This window comes from Micropterus dolomieu, linkage group LG23 (genome assembly GCF_021292245.1).
Source record: "Micropterus dolomieu isolate WLL.071019.BEF.003 ecotype Adirondacks linkage group LG23, ASM2129224v1, whole genome shotgun sequence".
Classification (NCBI taxonomy): Eukaryota; Metazoa; Chordata; class Actinopteri; order Centrarchiformes; family Centrarchidae; genus Micropterus; species Micropterus dolomieu.
The window spans coordinates 17,646,589-17,665,468 of NC_060172.1; the positions used below are offsets into that span (position 1 = coordinate 17,646,589).

Sequence of the window (18,880 nt, forward strand, 5' to 3'; positions counted from 1 at the left end):
TACTCTGGGGACCATGAACGTCAGTGCAAAATTTTTATCAAACTTAAATTCAAAGAAAACCTATCAATACAACTCAACTTGTTGTTGGGGTAGGTTGTAACATTTCCATTGTTGTTACAACTAACCCAGACTCTTGTAGACATGATCTAGCTTACCTTACAGCTTACAGCTAAAACATAAGACAAAAATGAGTTTTACTACAAAGCAGACAATGACACAAATAAATAAAGTGTTTAATTAGTGTCTGTGCTTGCCACAGTGTGCTACTTTTACTTGTATAAGGACTAAACTGAGCATGTGCAGAGTGAATCAGGTGATTAGTAGTTTGTTCCTGATTGGCGAAAAATGTTAAAACTCATCTTTGTTACAGCCATCCCCGGTCTCCCTAGTGCCTAAAGCACAGAAACCAAAGTGCTGGTTTCCCAACGTTAACGACAAAAGCTTTATTCTGAAAATCTAACCAGCCTCATTAGTAGATTAGTCAAGTTTTTAACTATTAAACACTATTTATGATTTTTTTCAAACTTTAAATTTTATTGTTGCTTATATATTCATGTCTATTTACTGTTATAGAAGGACCCAAACCAAGTCTTTAGGGTATTTAATCAAGTTACCCAAAGCTAGTTAACACACAGAAAACCTGTATCGGTGCCTCCTGGTCTCTAAGCATAATAATGAAGCTGTTTTATATTTATGGGAACGTGGTTACAGAGTGGGAGTTGGGTTAAGGTTTTTCAATAGGGACCCAAGAGCAACTTCTGTGCTCAGGTTAATTGGACCTTGCCTACTGTTTATAGGTGCGTTCGAGATGACTGCGGCTGACTTTCGCCGACTTGATGGTCTAACGTGAGCTGCAGGGTATAAAAACGGCGCCGTCAAGTCGGACATATTCTACCTGCATCAGCTTGCTGTGAGCTGTGGTCAATGACTGATCCCGTATTTGCAAAATGCAAAAGAAAGATGCAAAGAAAAATGCCGCGAGAACAGGCTATAGTGTGGTTCCAACTTTGCGCAGCAAGAGAAGAGCAACTGCGGCCGCTTTAAGGTTTAAATGTCATGTGACATGGTGACGTTTTGCAGCGCACGTCGAAAGTCGGATACAATTTCTAACCAGCATGCCTCATTTTAAGTCCGGCATGCATCACGTTAAGTCGGGGCTGCGCAGCGCCGCATGAAGTCAAACGCACCTTGTGTCACAAGGTGATCCAGAGGTTTACAATTTCCTGAGTTTCAAGCGCCATCTTGCGGACCAAGTGGAAATAACTCTCTCTCTCACCTTTTTGTTTCCTACCACTGCTGCAGATCGTGAATGCTTCTCTGTCAAGTAAATACACTGAAAGGGCAAAAAAAGTCATCTTCAAGTTCAGAAACGTAATGGGAACTTATTTTCAGCGGGATGAGTCAGTGAAGTCATTCTCATAAATTCTTGCTTGGTAACAAAAGACTAAATATTTAAATGTTCGTTTAGAGTTTGCACTAATAATAAGATGGGCATTTATGCGGCGGAGCACTGGTGCGTGCAAACTTATTTTGGCTTTGACGTCAGGTAAGCGAAACACACATCACATCATCCTGCTCCAGAGAGGGAGTGCGTCTGCTGAGGTGCGCACTCGGCGCGCCGCTCGGCCCGCCCGGACACTGCAGTGTAGGTTACCGTGCCATCGCTGCGGCTGCTCGCTCCCGACACCACGTCCTGCTGCAGACTTCCCGGGCCCAGGGAAAACAGGGCAGAGGGGAGCGCTGAAAGCCATGGCGGACTCCAACCCGCTGCGGGGGTTCCCCCGTCTGCGCCGGGCCGCGGTAAGCTCAGCCGGGAGGTGGGAGGCTTCAAACGGGGCGGCGAGGATACTGCAGCAGAGAGAGTGACGAGATGTTCTTAAGACAGTTCAGTAGCCTACTGCGACACAGTCTTGGGATGTGCTCTTAATACTATGCAAACTACATTAGATATTTAAATGCTTCTCGGTTAAGAGCCTGGTCAGATTCAGGTGGTAGTTCATTGTTAAGACTCTGTGTAGAGGACCAGGACAGGCCAATGACAAACGCGTTTTGTGTGTGTGCGCGTCTGCGTTTCTGTGTGTGTGTGTTTGTTTGGACTGCAACTGCAGGTGCAGAACAACAAGAGGCTGTATCAGCTTTGGCACCGCAGTCTGTAACTGTGGAGTGTCTTCAACTTAAGCAGCTTTATGTAACACATTTGGGAATATGTGCCAATTGATGCCCACACATGCAGCTGTGGAATGTAGATGTATGCAATCATCCAGTAACAGCCATCATGGCTGCTGTGAGTGAATATCCAGGTTCATATTGACTAGAAATGCAGGTCAATGGGGGAGAAAGCTTCCTGTATTTGGTGGAAAGGTCTAGTTGTGATGATTACCACACACCTGAACACAGGAAGCTGTTGCCTTTACCACTATCAGAGAAAAAGTCCGTCTTTGGTATAACACCTGTAGCCTTGTTTCTGCGAGTGGATTAACTTACTGAGCCTTTTATTTGGTTTATCCGATGAAATTATAAGAGCTACTGTGAAAACAGTGTACCAAAAGGTGCAGTACATTTTACAGTAGTGCAGTGCAAACAATGTTGAGAAAATGTGGGGTGTACAGAAGGTATTCTGGTGGAGAGGAGACAAGGATAAAACACAATTCACTTGATTAGTGGTTACTGGTCATTAATCTTGTGGTAGTCGCTTGTTCAAACTGGAAGTAATAAACACCACTGGCTTTTAATCTCTTTGCCATTATGCTCAAACAGTTGATTTGAATCTTAAGCAAACACAGCATTGTACTCCAGTTGGAAATATGCTAATTATCTGAAATGATCTGATGAAGGGAAAAGATATAGAGACACACACAAACAAAGAAAAACAAAGAAAAGAAGATCGTAACAAGAAGGAGAAATACTGGAACCACAGCCACACAGGAAATGAACCAGAAATAGATTTTGACCAGTTCAAGCTTGTGCTGATGACTCTGTAGCATCCTGATGTATTAACAGAAATAATGGCTGCTGGTGACAGTTTTTCAGAGAAGGTGAGGACATGGGAGGCAGCTGATCATGAAGAAGAGTGATAGCCAGAGGAGCTGCTGCTGAAGTGGTGTGGGCCAACAAACTCCCCAGACTGACAGTGAGAGATGCTGATGCTGTGTTGAGCTTTGCTCTGCTGCATGACTAACAACATGCAGCTGTCAACAACTCTGACTGACTGTCCAACTCCACTCATTCTGTACTCCTCTGCCCTGATCCAGGGATGTGGTGGAGGATAAATCCTCAAAACCCCTTCACCACATTGTTAGGCGTACAGAAATAACTTCCCTTAAATCAAATCAGCCCTAAATCCTCAGCAGGCAGAGCAGAGTTTGTTTAAATAGCTGTCCAAGATTGATTTACAGTTGTGACTTGTTAACTCTCCTCTCGTTCTTTGTCCTCTGTTCCAGTCAACGATTTACTTGTGTCCAAGCTGAGTAAACAAATATGAATAGACTTCTTCCTCTTTCAGACCTCATTTCCAGGCAACTTGCATTTGGTCTTGGTTCTTCGCCCCACCGGCCTGTTAAGCACAACCCCCAGTCCATCTTCAAGCACTGACCTGGGCTTTCGCTTTAGCCAGGATGACTTCCTGTTAAAGATGCCGGTGAGAAAAATTTGCTTACAGAGTGTAAAATGTATATAAATGTATTTTACCAATCTGATGCGACACAGCCCTGTCCCTACACTACACACCATCCTGTCCATTTTGATAAACAGTAATATTCTTCTCTTATGTAAACAACTACCACATATTGCTAACTACATGCTGCCTTCATGCTGTTGTTTGATTGAAACAATTTTTTTCTTGTTAGCATGTCAGACACAGTACTGGCCAGGTGGCTGCTAGATACCTTGTGGCTCTGTGTTTGTAGGTGGTGATGCTGCGTTCGGTCGGTGACCTGCTGCGCTACATCGATGAAAACCACCTGACATCAGACTTTACTGCAAAAGTGGAGTACTGCCAAAGTGACTGGATCGTCCTCCGCACGGTATACTCTTCTGATGCTAGTCAGTCAAGCACAATATGGCGTGTTACTGTTGAATAAAAAGGAGCTTTGTTTGAACAAGATGCACTCTAATGGTCTTTGGTGGGATGCTTCTTACATAAAGATCTGTGATCCACCATATATTGTCTTGATGTAGTTATAAAGGGAGACCATTACCCAGTGCTTCTTACAGGACTTTATTTTTGTTCTTGTATTTAATATTGTGGTTAAAACAACTGAATTTGACAAACCCACATGAATTAGAGATGTTCATGTGATCTTTTCGTATGTGTGGAACTGTGTGTGTCTGCAGGCCATCGAGACATTTGCGGTGACAGTGAAGGAGATCGCCCAGCTGCTGCAGGGCTTTGGATCAGAGCTGTCTGAGACCGAACTTCCAGATGAAGCTAGTGCCATCGAGTTCCTGCTGCACTCACACACACACCGATACCGACAGATGAAGGTAGCCCCCTAAAAAGATTTTTCCTTTTGCAGTTGCACTGGTTTTGGGTGGTTTAATGATTTCATCTGCCTTGTTGTTTTTCACGTTGTTTCAGGATGATATCCGGAATGTGCTGAAAGAAGGACGCCTGCTTCTGTCGAACCTGGAAACTGTCAAGGCCTCTAAGAGAGATGTAGAGGAGGAGAGGGACATAAGAGCAGACATGGACACTGTTCAGAGGTGCCGAGTTCAGACACCTTCTGTAGAGAAATTAAATGAGAACAAGACAGTGTATTTAAAATAATCGTATTGAGAGAAGGGTGGAGAGAGGCTTTACCAGACATGTTCTCAGTTTGACACTAACTTCTTATATAACTTTTTTTTTTACCAGGCAGCTTGTGTGAACAGATGTGTGCCATGTGTGTTTTAGGCTCCTGGCCCAGCTCAGAGACATGGAGGAGGCATTTGATGGCTTCTTTGAGAAACATCACCTGAAGATGCAGCAGTACCTCCAGCTGCTGCACTATGAAATGAGTTTCCAGCAGGTGTGATGACTGGTGCCTGTCTGCGCCTTTCCCTATGTCATATTAGTCCTGAGTCTGTGTTACACTGCTGTGATGATTAACTGTGTGTGTGTGTGTGTGTGTGTGTGTGTGTGTGTGTAGATGGATGAGGTGCTGGAGAGACTTACTGACCAGGAGAAGGACATTGCCTTTGTGGGAACCACGGTGGTTCAGACAGAACAACTACTGAGAGACCTGGAGACGCTGGACAAAAGCGCTCAGGTCACAAAAAAAGTCACACAACATGCACGCAATTACAGTTTGAGATGTGGTTTGAAAGAAGTGACCAAGCAGAACCAAATGACAATAATGTGGCGTGACGTTTTGTGTCAGATGAAGATCAGAGGTCAGACTGTCTGATGATGGTCAGTGTAACCGTGACAGAGACATTTAAATTAATTAGGTATTACAGCATTTTAAACATCAGTATATCATGATGCCAATGTAACTGTGATGCCATGATATAATATAACATAGTTTAAATAACTCAGTCTTGTGCTATTGGTCCTGTTACCGGTTCTCAAAATTAAGACCAGGTTTTATAAAACTTGTTGCTCCCTGGCTTTGCTGCTTGTCTCTCCTGTTTCTTATTTTTTTAAAAAGTAATATAGGGAATATAGGGAATTTTCATGGTGACAGGGATGTTTTTACTTAGGCATGGTCCTTATTCCACCCTCTGTCATTGCTAGTTACTCTGCAAGGAATAGGTTTGTTTGCGGCGGAAGAACAGATTTTATATGACACAGTTATTTAGCTGCTTCTTTATGAAGTCCAGTGGTCGAAAACACTGTGCGTTTTCGACCACTGGACTTCCATAACTGTATTCTTGCACCAGGAAACAACATCAATCTAATTAATGTATAATTAATAGAAATGGTGTCCAACTCATTTTGGAAGCAAAACCTTTATGTGTGTGTTTGTGGATCAGGAGGAGATGGCTCGAGCCCAGGTGGTGATCCTGCATGGTCACCAGTTGGCCGCCAACCACCACTACGCCCTGGCGCTCATCGTCCAGCGCTGCAACGAGCTGCGACATCACTGTGATGTCATTACTACTGCCATACGCAACAAGCGGGCCTCGCTCACTCGAGCGCGAGACCTGCTGCTCCGCCTTGAAGAGGTGACAATGCTGACACGACACACACTCAGACTCAGAAATTATTGCAGCGAAAAACTAAAAAATCAATAATTGTTGCGTGTTTGTGTTTCACTGCCCTTTATTTTCATGCAGTCTTCTGCACAAAAAACGTGTAGAGTTAGCTGTATATTTGTTTTGAAGTCAAAATGCTATATATGTTATCAAAAAATTGTCCTTTTAACAAATGCAGGTGTGCAATGCCCCCAAACTTGATCTGTCTGGTCCTAATCATACATCTGTGCTCCTCAAAGACAGCTGTTGTTTTGTTTGTGTTACATGTGCAAGAAGAGGGGCAAACAAAAGGACAATTAAGTTAAACTGAATCTTTTTTTTGTTCTTTGTTTTTAATCAAATTTAAAATGTGTCGTGTCCTATGTTTGTGTCTGCAGGCCCTCCGATGGTGTGACGAGGGCGCCTATCTTCTGGCAAGTCAGATGGTGGACAAGTTCCAAACCAGAGAGGGAGCTCAGGAGGCACTGCAGTACCTAAGCTGTCACCAGGAGAGGGCGCCGTCCGCACTGAAGAACAGCCAGGATACTCTGAGCCTGGAGTTTGAAGCCATACTTACCCCACAGCTGCAGGTAACCCACCGCTACAGACGCAAACACACATATGACTCTACAGCACACCTCGACATTACACTATTCTTTCGTTCCTTGTAGTCCCAAATTTTCATGGTGACAGAGAAGCTGAACTCGGTGCAGTCCATGATCAGAAACAGAGAGCAGTGTCTGAAAAAGCTGGCGGATGTACAGGTCAGACCAATTCAGCTGGTGGCCCCGAGGCCCGAACCTGACCAGACCTCACAGCGCTGCAAGTCACCACTCTTCTCCCCCAAACATGGTATGAAGTTATTTTATTATGACACAGTTACTTCTCACTTCTCTTACAAGCCCCACTCTCTTGTCTCCTCTTGCCTGTACTCCCCTCTCATGGCATTTGACATTTAGCACCATGTTTTGTTCCCTCTTGTATATCTCATAATGCACTTTTATGTGCTTCCTCTTTGTCATTACTACTCGTATTTGTGAATATGTGTGTTTCTGTCCACAGGTGTAGACTTTAACGTCCTAAACTCCAAGTTCTCCTTTGACCTGCTTCCTGGCAAGAGAGCTGCGAGGAAGAACAACAGCCAACGCAAGGTGTGTGTGTTCATAGCCACACTAGCTCTAGAGGTGGCAGTGTCAGTCGGTCCAGACTAAAATATCTCAAAAACTATTAGATTGATTTCCATGAAATTTTGTCCAGACGTTCATGGTCCCCCGAGGATAAATGCCAGTGACTTTAGTGATCTTTTGACTTTTCCTGTGCAGAGTGTAGCCTGACAGAGCTGCTAACATGGCTTACATTTCTTTATGTCTTTAGTGGGAATATTGTTTTAGCTAAAAATACATTTTAAATGGTGGTCAGTGTGGTGTCCGAACAATAATGCTGCGATGATGTGTTGAGAAGAAATCCGCTTGACACTGTTCTTGATTATAAAAGTTTATTACATCAAGGAGTTCAGCATCAATTACAAGCTCTGCAGCAGCTTGGAGAGTGACCCAGCCCGATGGCCACTCTGTCTCTCTGTACATCAAACATAGCTTATATAGGGCATGTTTAGGTATCTGCTAAATACCATATAAGGGTCAGAGTCTGCAATCTAAAGCTCCAATCCATATAAGAGCAAAGTTCTATAGGATAAGTGTAGACATCTTGTTGGACACCAGATAAGGGTCTGAGCCTCCACGTAACCACTGACCCCTGCTCTCCCCTTAAAGGTCACTAATCCTCTATCCAGCTGCTAGAGTATTATTTTAAACTGTAATGGTCAAATGCACATATGTAATACACCACTTCAGCTAATATATTTTTTTCATCCAGTTATTCATATATGCCAGTCTTACAAATTTATCTGAGCTGAGATACTTGTTTCATGTGTGTTTTGTCAGATTGAGGTAATGCATGATTTCCAAGGCAACCGCAGCTGTCTGTATGGCCCCACCCTTGAAACAGATTCAGAGGCAGAAGACAATCCAGAGCAGGTCACACGGTATGCAGTCTTTCACCTGTCACACGTGATCCTTTACCTTGCAGTCTTTGTGTATTAGTCTGTAGCTGTAGGTGTGTGACACAAATAGGAGCTAAGGTCATAGTGTGCACAAGGCCGTTAAGTCTTTTCTTTTGCTTTGCATTCAGTTTTTGTCTATTCTCTCATTCTCACTCTTTCAAGCCATATTATGAAGGAACTGATAGCTACAGAGAGGATCTATGTGGACGAGCTGCTCTCTGTCCTTCTGGTGAGTTTATTTGAAATGTATTTTATAAAAGATTTATAAGAATTAGAAATATGGCAAAGGTCCCAACTGAATTTGAGTCTACAATGTAATTTTTTATTTTCCATTTTCTCCAATCAAGTTTTCCTGTCCTGTTTTTTTAATTTCCTCTCCTTTCTCCTTCCTCCTCCTGTCATTTTTCTTCTCCTTTCTCTCCTCTCATTTCTCATCTCCTCTCCTCTCCGGTCTGCACTTATCAGGGCTACAGAGCAGAAATGGAGGACCCGTCCATGTCTAATCTTCTTCCTTCAGCTCTACGCACCCAGAAGGACGTTCTGTTTGGCAACATGCCAGAGATTTACCAGTTTCACAGCAGGCAAGACAAACACATACACACACACACTGAGCTCACAAGCTGTCTCAGAGTAGTCCGTGTGTCCCCCCCCAATTCAATTTCTTTTCATTTTCCACTTGGATTCTCTACTTAGGATCTTCCTCCAAGATCTGCAGGGTTGCCTGGAGACACCAGAGAGGGTGGGGTCTTGCTTCCTGCAGCGGGTGAGGAAACATCAGGAGAAACATAGGATCACTAAGTGAAGTGATATGACATAACATATCTAAGTGAACGTGTGAGTGTGTGTTTGTGTGTGTGTGTGTGTGTGTGTGTGTGTGAGAACAGAAAGAGAAGTTCCAGGTGTATGAGCGTTACTGCCAAAACAAGCCTCGCTCTGAGTTGCTATGGAGACAGTGCTCTGATTCGCCCTTCTTTCAGGTAGCTACATACTGTATATTTAACATGATCCACTCATTATCTAATATTGATGGTATGAAAGGAATTTGGATTAGTTTTGATAGCAGACATACATTTTGTCTTGTGCATTACAAGCAGCAAAATCTGTCTCTCTGTTCTCTCTCCCTCTCCAGGAATGCCAGAAGAAGCTGGATCACAAGCTGGGTCTGGACTCTTACCTCCTGAAACCAGTCCAGCGCCTGACCAAGTACCAGCTGCTGCTCAAGGTTCTCTACATCTGAGCCAGTCAGGGATATAGTCCTATAGAAATGCAGATGATGTGCATGCAAGATTTAGATTTTAGGCACCATCATAAAGGGCAAATTGTTTTGAGATTGTCCAAAATTTCAGAAATCAGAAATCTTTTTAAAGATCCGTAGCAAAACATGAGAAAAAAAAGTAATAGTAGTAAAAGGTTTGTGGCCTTGATGAAAAAGTGTATCAAGCATCGAGTAACTCATTACGATGACACAAGGTAAAGAAGCACTTACTCTCCATCTTTGCTGTGAAATTCGGTCAAAATTCTGATAATTAGCTTTAATAAAGGCAATAGAAAGATGCTGGTTGAAATCATATCAGCTACAAGATGAGTCTGCAGTCAAAGTAGCTGCTCTGTGAGACTGTCCTTTGAGCTAAATGCCAATGACAGCATGCTAACAGTGAAAATGCTAACATGTTAACCATGTTCACCATCTTAGTTCAGTGTGTTAGCATGCGAACGTTTGCCAATTAGTGCTAAACACAAAATACAGCTGAGGCTGATGGGAATGTCATTAGTTTTGCAGGTATTTGGTGATAAACCAAAGTATACAAATAAAAAATTTGACCTGATGATGCAAGTGGAAAAGTCAGCCAATCACCAAAGTAAGTAAGATTCATCTTCAGGAGAAAGTGACTGTACAAAACGTATTGGAGTCTATATAATATATTAGAGATATTTCAGTCTGGATTAAATTGGTGGACGGACCAGCCAACATTGCCATCCATAAAAATATGTGATCAGGACAGTCTGCACTGTAATGGGTTTTGTTAAAAATAATTTCATTCAGATTGATGAATGGACAAAGAGATGATGGCACACAGAGCACAGCGATAAAGACAGTTACACCAACAGCCGGCCATACACATTGACATACAGGCAAGAACACGCGTGTGGACACAGATAGACATCTTAAACAGGCACAGAGACAAATTGACAACCTAGACACCACTTATCCGGACATTCTTGCAGGCAGACATCACAGCAGACTAAATTAGACAGAGTGAAAAATCCTGACCTGTCAGCCCGTGTCTCTGTCTTTGTTCAGGAGCTGTTGAAGCACTGTACGGAGGAGCAATACCGCTGTGAACTCCAGGACGCTCTGGACTCCATGCTGGAGCTGCTGAAGTCTGTCAATGACTCAATGCATCAGATAGCCATCACTGGATATCAGGTACCAACCAGTCAAGTCAATAACTATGATAGAGTGGACAGTCATGACACTGGATGCCAGATTTATGACAAATCATTAGGCTTTACTATAAAATGGTCCATTCGAAGCTTTCATCACTTTGAGTATCTTAAACATTTCTATAAAGTGATGAATGCCTCACTTGCTGCTGCAGTTAATCTATGTTATGTCTTCTTCGTCCCAGGGAAACCTCAGCCAGCTGGGCCGAGTGGTGATGCAGGGCGGCTTCAGCGTGTGGATCAGCCATAAGAGGGCAGCAGTGCGAATGAAGGAGCTGGCCAGGTTCAAACCCATGCAGAGACATCTCTTCCTCTATGACCACGCCCTGCTCTTCTGCAAGCGCAGAGACGAGGACAATCACGACAGGACGCCCTTCTACAGCTTCAAATCCTGCCTCAGAGTAACAACATATAACAAACTTGCTTTATCAGCTACAGCTGGCTGCATCCAATGCGATCCAATTCAATAGCCATGCAATAAACCTTCCTTTATGAAGCTTATCATGTGATGTTTTGACACTGTTGATACAACTCAGATTGTACTGGTCATTGTGAAGACAGCAGTTTGGGGTTCTATTGAATTGTACTTCATATTATTGGTGGACACACTGTAGTCCTTAGTTGCAATTTATAATGAAAATAAATAGCCAAGGTCACAGTGAAATGTAATGACTTTTCTTTCTTACTGTAGATGAGTGCAGTGGGAATCACGGAAAATGTGAAAGGAGATGTGAAGAAATTTGAAATCTGGTACAGTGGCAGAGAAGTGGTGTACATAGTTCAGGTATTTGATCTTTTGCTTTCAATTTTCACACAATCAATCAGAGTTTCAGTGTCTGCACAGTTTACTGACTCACACACTTCCCTTGTGTAACGGTCCATGCTGTGCTGTGTTTGTGTGTGTGTGTGTGTGTGTGTGTGTGTGTGTGTGTGTGGGCTTGTCTTGTCTAGGCTCCCACACTGGACATCAAAGTTGCCTGGCTGACAGAGATTCGAAAAATTCTTACCAACCAGCAGAGACTGTGTCAAGGTTTCTTTTACTGCAATAATTCCTTTGCTGTCTCTGTGTTTACTGATTTTATTTTGTTTTACCTTGATTTGTTTATATAAAGAGGCAATATAGAAATTTACATATGTTATTTCATTGTCAGAGTTGCTTTTTTGCTTTGTTTTTTAAAGGGTTCTTGTCATAGAAATGTCAGATGTTTGAGTGTTCTTATGTCTTGGGGTAGAATTCAGTTTGTCATTTGTTTAAGTTGATTTCCCTAAATGTAAGCCATATGTCAGTGTCCTCTATCTTTTCACCTTTTTCTCAGACGAGGCTCCTTCTCTTCCACTTTCAGACAACCCCCTCTCTGACAGGTGATTGTCTCTGCATGACCTCGCTATCATCCTCTGTGTCTGTTTATTAATTCAGAAATTAATTTAATATTATAACTATATTAATTAAAAGGTTTCTCTCAGCTATACTGTTAATGATAAAGATGGAGATCCTTTTTAAAATAACCCTTCAGTTTCACCCACATTCTGCCCTGTCTTGATATTCTTTTATTAACAAAGCATCACAATTATCCGTATGAGTTATTGAAGGAGTTTGAATGTGTACAGCGTGTGTATATATGTCACGTATTAGTATCTTTGTCATTTCCCTTGAGAACTAGTATTCATGCCTACATGTCCTGCAGACAGCCTCCACATAGTCTGTGGTGCAGAAACTCCATGCGGCTGAATTTCAGAACCATGGAGAGCAATACACATAGCATCTACTTAACTTCTGCACCACCTGCTAGTTATCTAAATTCACCGGGTTGCTGCTGTGTATAACAGTCCTTAATTAGATGCTTTAAAGAGATGTTGACCATGGTTGAGAACCACTACATCAACATCTTGTCAGGCTGCTTAAACAGTCCTTAAGTGTGTTTGACAGTTATTGATCCTGGGGATTAAGCAAGAATTTAAACAGCACAGGGTGAGTAAATGAGCAAAGATGTGAGGTGAGAGTGTACATGTTAGGTGTTTCATAAGATGTGTAAGTCGGTAAAAAATGTTGGAACACTATTAGAGGTTTTCCAAAATCGTGCACTTGCTGCTCTGATGTCTGTTGTTAGTAATAAGTGCTGGTTAGTGCTAAGATAGTGTCAATAATGGACATTTACTGGGTGTTTGTGTGTTTTTATATGAGATACCGCTGTTCTGTTTACTGATAGCATGCTTGCATGTAATGAATTTGATGAATGACTGAGTCTTCAGAGTTTCACAATATACAGCTTGTTGTTGACTCATTATGTAGGGAAATTATCAACATTGGCTGATAGTTTTTTGAATAAATATTTGATTTTAAGAACTTAAAAGCATAATGCTGGCAATATTCTATATTTTTCTTTTTCAACAAATTAAATAAAAATCAAAACCAACAATGAATTAATTCTACTACTACAAGTACTGTCTGTGTAGCCCCCGCCTGATATAGTTTATTCCATTACTCCGTTGTCGAAACACAATTAAAAACATTTCAGCAAGCCACACTGTTGCACTGGGAGAACATGGGTACTGTTTCTAATTTTTAGTCAATCCTACATACGCTGTGCTGCTACTGTAAATACTATTATACCAAATGTGCATTAATCCAGGGCTGACAATAGTCCCCAACAAATGCACTGCTTCTTCCTGTTTGAGAAACATTTACCAAAAACTGAAGTGGCCAGCTGTTATATGAAATTACAGAGCCTTTTTGAAAACTTAAACTCTACATTTGTGACCCATTTTTAAAGACTGACATCTTCAGTAGGGACCAGTGGGCTCAAGGGTAGGGAAGTCAGACGGACTAACACATTGCTGGTTTTGGTCTTTTCGTGGAGTTTGTTGACAATCTAAAATAATTCCAGACTTATGATTTAAGTAGATGCATTCACAAAGACAGTACAAATGTCAAAGTATCTCAGGATGGAATAATCAGGATCAGAGATTGTCTTGCGGGATTTTTGATTTCTACTTACAGATGGAGGATGAGATACTGTGAATTGTCAGTTTTTAATATAGGCATAGGTAACACTACGTTTGTAGGTAGTTGAAGTGTAACTTCAACTTTATTTAGCAGATGGGTAGGCTTTGATGCATTCAGATGAAGTGTCTTTCAATTTTTTTCCTGTGATTGTTAAAATTTTCTTTCTATACATTGGACTTTTTGAGTCAAACTCCACCCATCTACTACTTAAAGAAGTTTAAACCACACTGTGTGAATACTGTGTAATATTTCCATATATTGCAGCGATCTCTGATATAATTGATATTTGTGTCACAAACTCAAACATCCTTTTAAATCAGACGCTGAAATATATGTGACTGTGAACTTAATGGAATGCTGTATTCATTTACAGAATGTGGATGAGGTACGAGCTTGTTTTGTGACACCTTGAATGTTGTTGTTGTTTTGTTGTGGTCGTGTGTCTTGTTCCCGTGGTGATACGGTTTAGTGCATCAGAGATGTGTGTGTCGTGGGGCGGAGCGTCGGTGAGAGGCTGCTCAGCGTGTCTCCCTGTTCCTCACAGCTCCTCGACAAGAAGCCACTCCCACAGGTTCAGAGGGGAGGAGTCAATACACACTAGCCCGGCCCACTCCGACCCCGTGGTTCACTCACCTCGACGCAGTGAGTCGCTGAGATCACAACAAAGTAGAACACGCAAAAACAAATTCACACATCAATTAATTTTTTGACTTAAACATGTTTTTGTTTCTACAATCATTATTTTCCACATTTTCTTTTGATTTACTGCATGAGAATTTCATGAAATCCTTTTACTTAGTTTTCTAAACAGTTGGTTTCTGGTCAGTCTTTCTTTGGCCAGATCTTAAGTGATGCCTCTCAACTTTAAATTGTTCTTGAGGGGAAATATGCCTTGCAACGGGGGAAATGTAAACAATATAATAGAAATATGTCCTCAGAAATATGACCTATGCCGTTTGAGCCCTTAATGACTAACTCTACCATGGATATGTAGAAGACTGTCATGAGATTTTAAGAAGCATAAGGCTGGCAAATTAAACAAAAAGATCAAAACCAACCATCAATTGATGCTACTAACACATATTGTCTGTGTAGCCACAGCCTGTAATAGCTTATTCTGACCTCCATTGTGGAAATTAAAATTAAATTAAAACAATTAAAAACATTTCAGTAAGCCACACAGTTGCACTGGGAGAACATGTTCCTTCATTACCATGAACATGGGTACTGTTTCTTATTTTTAGTCAATCCCACATACACTGTGCTGCCACTGTAAATACTATTGCACCAAATGTGCATTTATCCATGGCTGAAAATAGTCCCCAACAAATGCACTGCTTCTTCCTGTTGAGAAACATTTACCTAAAACTACAGTACCAAGCAGTTTTGAGAAATTTCAGAGCCTTTTTGAAAACTTAAACTATGCATTTGTGACCCCTACTTAAAGATTAACAGCTTCAGTAGGGACCAAGGGGCTTGAGGCTAGGGAAGTCAAATGGACCAACACATATTTTTGAAACAGAAATAGCAGTTTGTTTGTAATAAACTAAAAGAAGAATTCAGTAGTTTTCATGAGCACCCTGGATGAATTAAATAGCATCTTTGTCATGCGTCTTTTTACACGGTGGATACACATATATCATGTGATATATCAGTGATTAAAAAGTGTAGGGCTGCAGGTTTCAGTTGTCTCAGCTGTCTTGTCACCTGCAGCTTGGCCTGTCCCTGCTCACTCATTGGCGATCTGTGAGGGCCTGGAGGACTGGGGTGTAGCTACAGACCTCTCCAACTTATCAGACTCAGACGAGGAGGATCAACCTGCTCCCCTGGTGAGATTTTGTCACTGTCATGTCACAGGTAGGGCAGCAGAAATTGTTTGTTGTTATGTCTCAGGGGATTTATGAACATCAAGCATTGCAGCTATACCAGCTAACATACCACAACAAGGGTCGACAAAGTTGCCGACACCTAGGATGCATGTTCTGCCTGAAACTCGGGTGGGCTCGACTTCAACAACAACAACATTCAAGGTGTCACATCTCCTGATGTGTCTCCTCTCTCAACTGGGTATTGGGATTGCTTTTCAGCTTTTAGTGAATGCTAAATTGGTAAAATAAATGAACCTGCACCCTGTTTACATATCTGTTTATCTTTCTATCTATGGATATAGATTTAAGACTGCACTGTTCTGCGTTTTACTTCTCTTTCTTTTGTTCCAGGTGGCGGGCAGATACAGGGTCATGGTAGAGAGCAGCATGGCAAGCACTGATGACATTATCTTTAACTCTGGTGATGTCATCCAGCTGCTACATGAGGATATGTCAGGAATGTGGTAAAATAGGCTACGTGGTTCAGAAATTGTGATTACAGACAATTTTAAAATTGAGATGCAAACAAAACTGGAGATGAAAATACTGAATTAATGTTAAAATTGTTACATTTTATGCGTTTGCGTTTTGTTTGTGTGTCATCACAGGATGGTGCGGAATATAAGTCGTGGTGAAGAAGGGCGTGTTCTACCTGAGGACCTGCACAGGATTCTGGGAGAGACCTGCTAAGAGCCAGTCAGAACAGAGGATAGATGACGCATGTGTCCATTCTCCTCCTGTTTTAGTCACGTCTTTGGCTCGCCTGTTCCCACAGACTTATATACTCCATCAACTTCCTGGCCGAAAGGCATCTGACTCTGTCGAGATGTTCATCAAACCTTCAGATTGAAGCACATCAACTGCATATTTTACTCCTCAAACTACTGTGGCACATTCACCTCAGAAGGCTGTAAACTACAGAATGAACCTCAGAGGACTGTAACAATCAGCTCACATATGTGGGACCTCACAGAACCTGGGCCTTCTCTTTATTTATGTATCTTTTCCAGCGTAATACAGAAAATTACTGAGGACATTCAACAGGGGCTTTTATTTCTAGTTAGAGGATGGACTTTTGTTTAAGACTATATTTATCGTTTCTATTTTCTTATAAAATATAAGAGAAATCATTCATACACTTACTAACATATCATGACGGTTCATGTGCCAAATTATTATGGATTCTTTTTGCATAAGAGAATTGCTTTATCTCATGGTCTCATTGTTTTCAATGAATTTACACCCTCTTTCTTTCCTACAGCCAGCTCTGTCATTAGAGGGTATGCATGTGATGTTACTGTATGACCGAAAGCGCCATTGGTTGCAAAAGTAAATGTTTAGCATCTGCTGGGTGCATTCACTTGACAAAAAAAAACAAGGCAAGAAAAGAAATTAGCAAATACTGAGTCCCCATGCATAGCAACCTGGTTAGAGATATATATGTGAAAATGTCATTGCAAAGTCTCTAGACCATTGACATATCATAGCAGGAAAAGTACATGTGTAATTAATAACAGTAATGAAGGCTGCATTCTATTTAGACTTGGTCTTGTGCATGGTGCCCCAGTGGGAAATAACAATGGAGCAGATCCATTGAAATTCAGTTCCCAGTGTGCTTCTCCTGCTATGACACGTGATAAAAGTGATCTACTGATGCAGCCATGGTAGAAGTTCCTACACAAGTGGCAGCACTGTTGGTCAGGCCTCATAATGAACTATATGGTACTGGGTACTGGTACTGAAAGCACTGCAGTACTCTGTGTAGGGATACTATACACTGGCTGTCATTGTAGCTGGTGGTTGTAATTCAGTTGTTTTCAGGCAGTGTGGTGAGCTCTGATACACAAATATTTTAAAAGTGAGTTAACTTGCCTATGTATTCTTTACTTTTGCTGCTGTTTATGGTGATGATGTGTTACTATATTTGTCAACTTTTTTTCCTTTAGAATTTTTTTATTTTTTATTGGAGGTAATTGTGCGACTCTTCCAACACATGAATGCCGTGCAGCTGTTATTACCACTGTTCCCACTGAGATGATAGAAGCTCTTTGTTTCTGTTTGTTTGCTGCTCTGCATGGACAAATCACTGCACATGCCTATTGCTTTATTTCTGCCTGTGCTGCTATTTTACACCAACAGGGAAACTGTGCTTAGTGTTGGGTAGTAACTTTAAATATTGTAGAATTATAATTGCCAACTGAACTACTGTAGTTGCATTGTGCATTCATGAAATATTGAATTAATATTGAATGAAATTTTGGGAGCTGATAAAATATCATGAGGCAATTTTAATATCTTTAAAACTGCCTGGTTTTAAAAATGCCCATGCTGATTTTAACAGTTAAGCAGCTTCCAAACAAAGTGTGAAAAGTGGATTTTTTAAACACTGCCACTTTATCCCCCTATTTACTAAGGGTTTATCACTGAGGATATAGTATAATTACATATGTTGTGGAGTCAACTACAGTTAACTGTGAATATGTAAATGGTATATAACAACATTTCAGAAATATTAAACACAACTTTGGACAACAGTCTAAATGGTAACACTTGTTTAGACAGTCAGATGTTGGCACTCAGCTATCAAGTGACAAAATGTACATGATTCCTACAGTATTTGCTGTATCTCTGGACTATAAATCGGATCCTGCTTTAACACTAAACCTTAGATTGACTTCAATACTGAATTAACATTTATTTTCATGGTTTTTAACACCCACAGTGGGAATATTATAGTCACTTGATTATGAGTGCTGGGCTGTTTAAATAAGGTGTGTCTACTAAAACTCATTAATGAGTAACATTTCATCATGTTAAATTTATTTGAAGTCCACCCACCACCAGCTATACTGTAACATCAGAAGTGATTAATGGATTTGTTCAGTCAGGCTATAATATGCCTTTCCCACAGTACCTTAAAGTGGTGTCTGCTACTGTTGCTCATTTTGCACTTTTTTGATATTTTGAATCATTGTGAAAGCTTGTATTATAATGCATACTGTATATGATTATTTTCCAAAATATAAGCACAGGGTTATTTAGTTTTATTCAGCCTGACTAATGTGATTTGTTCCTTTTATAACATAGTTAACAAATCCTAGTAGGCTTTCTGGCAGAGCTTTATAAAGTAAAAGCCCTGAATACACAGAGGTGTCATCTTAGACCTCCTCTCTGGACTGTATGTTGGCATCAACAGTCTGTGGTTGATTTAAATGGGTGAGATTAATCTATTATTTAGGATGCACTGATTAACAGTATCTTATTGTTCATAGAACGTGGTGAAATAATGCAAGGAGCAGAAGAACAGGAGCGATGCTATGGTGTTGCAGTGAGTGCAAAATCAATAGA

At 41.2% G+C, this 18,880-nt stretch overlaps 1 protein-coding gene across 1 annotated transcript; it reads left to right on the forward strand.

Annotated features, from left to right (window-relative positions):
* The first annotated feature begins 1,232 nt into the window (after positions 1-1,232).
* Positions 1,233-18,859, forward strand: LOC123963868 (proto-oncogene DBL). Its single transcript, XM_046040949.1, has 26 exons — positions 1,233-1,800; positions 3,503-3,637; positions 3,906-4,022; positions 4,333-4,482; positions 4,577-4,701; positions 4,892-5,006; positions 5,127-5,246; positions 5,953-6,144; positions 6,552-6,743; positions 6,825-7,005; positions 7,216-7,304; positions 8,097-8,197; positions 8,378-8,444; positions 8,681-8,796; positions 8,909-8,978; positions 9,100-9,192; positions 9,345-9,437; positions 10,518-10,643; positions 10,846-11,061; positions 11,352-11,444; positions 11,612-11,690; positions 11,977-12,022; positions 14,134-14,306; positions 15,378-15,493; positions 15,884-15,996; positions 16,141-18,859. Exons 1-26 carry the CDS (start codon positions 1,498-1,500, stop codon positions 16,220-16,222), a joined length of 3,303 nt encoding a protein of 1,100 aa, XP_045896905.1. The 5' UTR covers positions 1,233-1,497; the 3' UTR covers positions 16,223-18,859.
* The last annotated feature ends 21 nt before the right edge of the window (positions 18,860-18,880 follow it).

Coding starts and splice junctions, on each gene's coding strand:
- LOC123963868 (XM_046040949.1), top strand. CDS start 1,498: ATGCGGCGGAGCACTGGTGCGTGCAAACTTATTTTGGCTTTGACGTCA. Junction 4,023..4,332: donor ACTGGATCGTCCTCCGCACG/GTATACTCTTCT, acceptor GTGTGTCTGCAG/GCCATCGAGACATTTGCGGT. Junction 4,702..4,891: donor GACATGGACACTGTTCAGAG/GTGCCGAGTTCA, acceptor TGTGTGTTTTAG/GCTCCTGGCCCAGCTCAGAG.